At 40.5% G+C, this 6000-nt stretch overlaps 1 protein-coding gene across 3 annotated transcripts in view; it reads right to left on the bottom strand.

Annotated features, from left to right (window-relative positions):
- Positions 1 to 479: 479 nt before the first annotated feature.
- Positions 480 to 6000, bottom strand: part of sipa1l1 (signal-induced proliferation-associated 1 like 1) — an 83758-nt gene continuing 78237 nt past the window's right edge. For 2 of the 3 annotated variants that reach the window (XM_037085899.1, XM_037085898.1), the window contains one exon: positions 480 to 5127. In XM_037085899.1, the coding sequence (XP_036941794.1) occupies positions 4984 to 5127 (144 nt within the window). In that variant the 3' untranslated portion in view covers positions 480 to 4983. The remainder of the gene's footprint in view (positions 5128 to 6000) is intronic. The other variant, XR_005072418.1, reaches the window with a different exon arrangement.

The following is a 6000-nucleotide window of genomic DNA, read 5'->3' as shown; positions in this document are numbered from 1 at the left end:
AGATTTGGAAAGTGCCAAGGGGCCAGACTTTTACCTCTTCTTATCGTGTAAAAACAAGCTACATTTAATTTTTTTCTTTATTTTATTTCTCTCTACAGTTGACAGTTGGCTTGTTGTACCAAATGCCCTCTGCTTTAACGGTTTGCGCAAACATCTTTTAAAAAGATAAGACCACGTTTGTGCTAAGAAGCAGACAAAGGGACTTTAAAAAAAGACTAAATAAAATAGTTTTTTGTTATTATATATCCTTTGCTTACAGCTGCACTTCTCTGATTATCTGCAAGAGGTTAGCCAACAGGTGCCATGTTGTATACAAGAGGGTTTTCCAATAAATTACTGATCGGATTGATGATTTTTAGATCTCAAAAACTAGTTTCTCAAATATCTATATGCATATACAAATAGTGAGCTAGTGTCAAGAGAGATCATCAAGAGATCAAACTGATTCAAAGGGAAAAGCAGAAACAAACAACAGCACCACAAGTCGATACAGCATTTATTTATTTCAGAAACTTTAATACTGTGATCACTGCAAATGTCTTTTTCATACCTTTACATTTTACAAAGACAATGGATCCGGGATGTAAACAGTATCTTTAATCCTGTTAAAACTTGGTCCTATTTGAAACGGTGTGCTTTATCTCCAGTCAGAGCTGATCGCTTCGCTGTTCAGTTTGTTCTTCCAACACAGCTGTGTAAGCTTTGTGAAGCCTTCCCGCCCCGCCGCAATCACTGACCTCGCAAGCACGCTGTGTTCGACTTAGAAAACCAACATCCCTGCAGTACAAACAACATGCACCCGCTTCTCGTCTGATCAGTGACGCTTAAGGAAAAGAGGGGTGAAGCGAATAAAGTGGAGCACCTTCCTCTGTTTGTCAGGAACTGCACTGGCAGGAAAACTACGGAGCAACATCTAGACAAGATTGCACAGGAGTGGATCTCCTTTCCCCTTCTCATCCGAAAACCTGTAAACACAATCTTTTTTTTTTATTATTATTTTATAAAACACTGTGCAAAGGTTCTTAAAAATAAAAGATATTACAAAATGGAACATTTGAACATCTGAACATTTCCCATGTCCTTCTGAAAAGCACCAGAAAACAAAAGCCGAGGAAAGAAAGAAACTCTCTGCACAGTAAAACAACTCAACATTCACACTGGAGTATCTGGACTGTGTGTGTGTGTGTGTGTGAATCAGGTTGATAACTGTATCTAATATCCAACTCTTTTAAAGATGCGAGCAAAAACATCTGCACTGCACAGCTTGTCATTTTGGCCATACTTCATTTGAAATACAAAAAAACTAGAGCACTTTCCATGTACAATAAAACATTAGTCATGATTTAAGCATCGACAAACAATGTACAGTCAAAACTTCCTGGATCGTGGAACATTTTCTGACTCGTATTTTGTGTATATTCTGCGGACTTCACATTATTGGATGAATACTAGACTGCTTTTTTTTTTTTTTTTTTTACAACTGGCCAAGTTTTTAAAGGATGAGTTCACCCAAAAGTTAAAATTGTGTCATTATCTGCTCACTCTCATGCTGATGGAGAGTCAAGTAAAGTTTCGTAAACGTCATTTCTGGAGCATCGCAGCATTTGCAGCATTTGCAGCATTCTCATGAACAATGGATACAACTTGAACTGAAAAACTAAACTTAAAATGGCTCCATAAAGCTCATCTGCTTAATCCAAGTGCACGGAGGCCTTAGAAGCCAAATTGCGAACTTCACCACAGCTTCTAACCTAAAAGTGCAAAATAACATCTTTTCAATTAAATATGGAATTTAGAAAATGTTAATGTTAAAAACATTTAATCAATCCAAGTCTTCACAAAAACTTCACTTTAGTTGCTAGGCTAAAAGTGTAAGTGCATGTGGAGAAATTGGAAGAGAAGAAATAAATTCACCTGAAAATGAGTGTTTTAGAATTATAGTTACAGACTCTCTCTTCACCTTGTTACAAAAAGTGTATTAAAAAAAACAAACAATTGCACTCAGTTACCAGTGAAAAGGCAACCAGATCAACTCATAATCAAAAGATGCACAACACCAATCATCCTCACAAGATTATTACTGTATCTATATTAACACAATATCAATATCACACTTTTTAGTGTCATAGTCATCATGAATATCGTGATATCAGAAATGTTTTGTGAACGAGGAAACCTTGCCTGACTTTCTACCTGCATGAAGATGACTAAGTAGATAACGACTACATTTTCATTTTTGGGTGAACTTCTCCTTTAAACTGTTAAAAAACAAAACCAAATCATCTCACCAAGAAGAGCACTTCAGCTGACTGCTCACTGTGTGCCGTTACCATCCATACAGACTGACGAGATTCTTAGAACAGAACCGAAACCTGTACATCTTTGATGTTAAGAGGCCACTCATCTCACTGCAAGACTGCAGAGCTGAATGTCAGATATAGTAAACATCACATTTATTTAGGCTCGTTTAGATCCTCTTTACATTCAGACAGGGTGCCGTTTTGTGCAGTGCGCTGCAGGGATTTAATTGTGTCATTTTTAAGATGCAAATTCTGCTTAAAGAGATACAAAAACTGGGAGTGTTTCTTCATCAATAGGACAGGGGATTTAAGGCTTACACCACGTACTAACGACCTGATGTGATCCCGATACTCTTGTAGTCGTGTCGGCTTTGTCGCTCCCGCTTGTGTCGTGATTAGCGTTGATATTCGGGTGAATCTTTCTTCCAACAACTTTTTTACGAGGGGCCAGCTGCACTAAGAGATATATACTGCATAAAACTGAATGCAAAAGGCACACACAGACAAATCTTCACGCACCTCTTCACACACTCTCGTCCCTGCATTTGGAGGCCGGCCAGCCTGATTGTGTTAAGCAGAAGTATTCATATGGACAAAAGAGAAAGGACGAAGCAGCAGATTTCCCAGCACAAACACAACTGTGGGTATGAATAAGCATATGTGTGTAAGGTGAATGTGTGTGTGTGTGTGTGTGTGTGTGTGTGTGTGTGTGTGTGTGTGTGTCTATGTCTCAGGATGAAGAAGAGCCTTTCCCCTTTCATGTGTTCCCCCAGGTGCTGTTTCAAAGGCACGTCCCTGCTCTGCCTGGGAGTAAATGACCAAAATAAGTGACGAGTGTAGGCACGGCTGGATAGACTGATGTACATTTATACAACGACAACACACACACACACACACGCACACACACACGCACGCACGCACGCACACTGCCACTTGGTGCTGCAGCTCCTTCCCATCGCGGGTTTTTAAATCTAACGACAGGTAATTTTTGTCAGGTTACTTTCTCAAAAAGATCCTCACATCCCCAACAAACACTGAACCTGAGGAAAAACTACAGATGTTCAAAGTTAACACACGTATTCACCCACATACATACACCTAAAGTCTGCTTCCTTTATCAAAATAAAATCAACCTTTTGATTGTCTCTCAGAGCTGGCTTGTGATTTTCCTTCCTGTGTTCTACGTTTTGTGTGGCCTCTCCCGGTCGATGTCTGGCTGATTGCTGAAGAGGAAAAATACAGAGTGACTGGCAGCACATTTAATAATCATGACATTTTCCACTGGTCACCACTAGAGGGCACTGTAAGCAACACGACAGCAGGCTCGGGCACCACAAAATACAACATAATACAGAATAAAAAGCATATAGTCAGGCTTTAGCCAGAATTAAGAAATAAAGCCATTTAAATAATATAGCTAGTGACCTTTTTCTTGAGGAACTAAACACTGATGTCAGTTGTACTGTACGAATAGAACAACTTATTTATTGGAATTATAATACAAGGAAATAAATTAACCTGGGGGGAAAAATAACCTTCACTTTTCCCTTCCCGAAAAAATGTCTGTCATTTATCATCAGCTGGCTCTGTGTTCCCAACAGTGGACTGGTAAGCGGAGTCCTCCCTTTCTCCTCTCCCAAAGCAAGATGTCCACTGCTTTCACAGCAGATGGAAGCAGACGGAGGACTGGCGTTTTTCCCACGTCTTTCCAGAGCAAAATCTCTCCCTTTTTTGGTGCGAGACCGGCATCCTGACTTCTTCCTATTGCTTTTAAGACACATACAATTGGGATGGACCAAAGCACTCTGGATTATCAGTCATGTTTTATGGCACCACATGCCAATGGCTTATAAATATACTCCTTTGTCAGGTGTTGGTTTGTGCTGTAGAGACAGGATGCTGTAATCCAGATCCAGAGTGACACAGAGGAGAAGAAATGGAAAAAAAACAAAAACAAACAAACAAAAAAAACTGTACAAATCCAAGTTTCCTTCCAGTTCAGATGCAGATCGACTTGCTTCCACGTCTGCAAGCAGATACTAAATTTCTTCACTCTCCATTTACATGCGAAGGAAATGTGAACCCCCCTCTTGTGTCCGATGTTGTGGTGGCTTCAGATTCCTTCTGTGTTTGTGTGCGTACCTATCTGACTTTGTGTGGCATTTTCAGAGACATGGATGTCTCTGCTACCTTCTGCTGTGGTCGCTGTGATTTGGCACCTTTCAGAGAAGCTGGGCAACATTGGAGGAATGTATTTGTAAAATAAGATTATAGAGGCAAAATTCAAGGCCAGATATCTATGGAACATTGTCCTTAAAAAGACGAAAGGCGGGGGAAGGGGCAAAGCTAGCTTCTCTTCAGAAAGAGCTTCCTCTTTGTTGGCAATTTTTGCGAAAAAATATATTGGCTGAAAGACTGATTCAGAAAATCTCTCATGGTCCCGTTGGAGAGTAGAGGCCAGTCCTTCATAATCTGATAAACGACACCCAATAGTCTTGTGTCTCATCCTGAGAAGATCATCCAAGGGTCTGCGGGGACTGGTCGCGATATCTGAAGCCAATAGAAGATGTTCGGAGGGTTCAACAACAAGCCTTTCACATGTCAGTCTTTGTCGATCCCCCCACCTCTCCATCCAGACTGTGTGTACTTGTGTGTGTGTGCGTGCGAGTTGAAAGTGTGCCGGTCAGTTCATGTCGATGGTGTTGAAGACCCACTCGGTAAACTTCTTGAGCTTGGCAGCCGAGGTTTGGGACTCCTCCTGCAGCCTCTGGTTGTCCTCCCACAGCCTCTTGATCTGAGACTGAAGTCTTACCTTCTCCTCACGCTCCTGTAAAGAGAAAAGGTCGGATTGAATTGATAAATTCAACTAGTTAATGAGCATTTTTCTTTGGCAGAAAAAAAATGGAATGAGTGTCTTTTAATTACAAGATCAAATTCACTAAACAGCATTACTCTCTGTATAAATATAATCAACTCTGTTTGGTTTTTACACAAACATCTCAGGCCTGCAGACAGTGAGTCACAACTTAACAGGACTGAAGGGCTTTGTGGGTACATTTTAACAGTTGACATTTTGAATCTGCCAAAAGCACTAGCTGGGTGCATGAGCACTAATATCTAGACAGATAAAAAAAAAAACACACTCAGACTGTAGAGGGTTTAGCTTGGAGCTGTCAATCAGCTGCAAACTGATTGCTACTGGCTTGAGGGTTGTTGAGGCATATTAGTTTTCCTGGTGTCAAATGTTTTTCTCCTACTACTTAAAAATAAGAACTGCAGACAGCTTTACACTCCCGATATTTCACAGGCAGCAGAGAATTTACTAGGAATTGCGTAAGAAATAAATCTCAACCAGACTGCAGCATTTTTGTGGGTGAAAACTCTTCACTGTTTAAAGGTCAGACTTGTTAACAGGCCTGCAACTAGCAGCTCAAAACTACAACTCCTAAAAGGGACAGAGGAGTACAGCAGCAGAGGAGCTTTAAACGTCCTGTTGGAGCAATGGAGCAAAAGTAATGATGATTTCAGAAGAAGAATTTGATGTGAATGTCGCTACAGCTCTTGACAACTTGACATGCAGGTGTTGTGGATGCTGTGTTTTCCTACGGGTCTTTGAAGGTACCAGAGGAGCACCTTTGGTTTGTCTGATTTATTTATTTGTTCTCACATCTTACATTCCTCACACACTTTAAATTACATT

This window comes from Acanthopagrus latus, chromosome 22 (genome assembly GCF_904848185.1).
Source record: "Acanthopagrus latus isolate v.2019 chromosome 22, fAcaLat1.1, whole genome shotgun sequence".
NCBI lineage: Eukaryota > Metazoa > Chordata > Actinopteri > Spariformes > Sparidae > Acanthopagrus > Acanthopagrus latus.
Note: the sequence above shows the minus strand (reverse complement) of the source record. Positions and strands in the feature narration are given on the sequence as shown.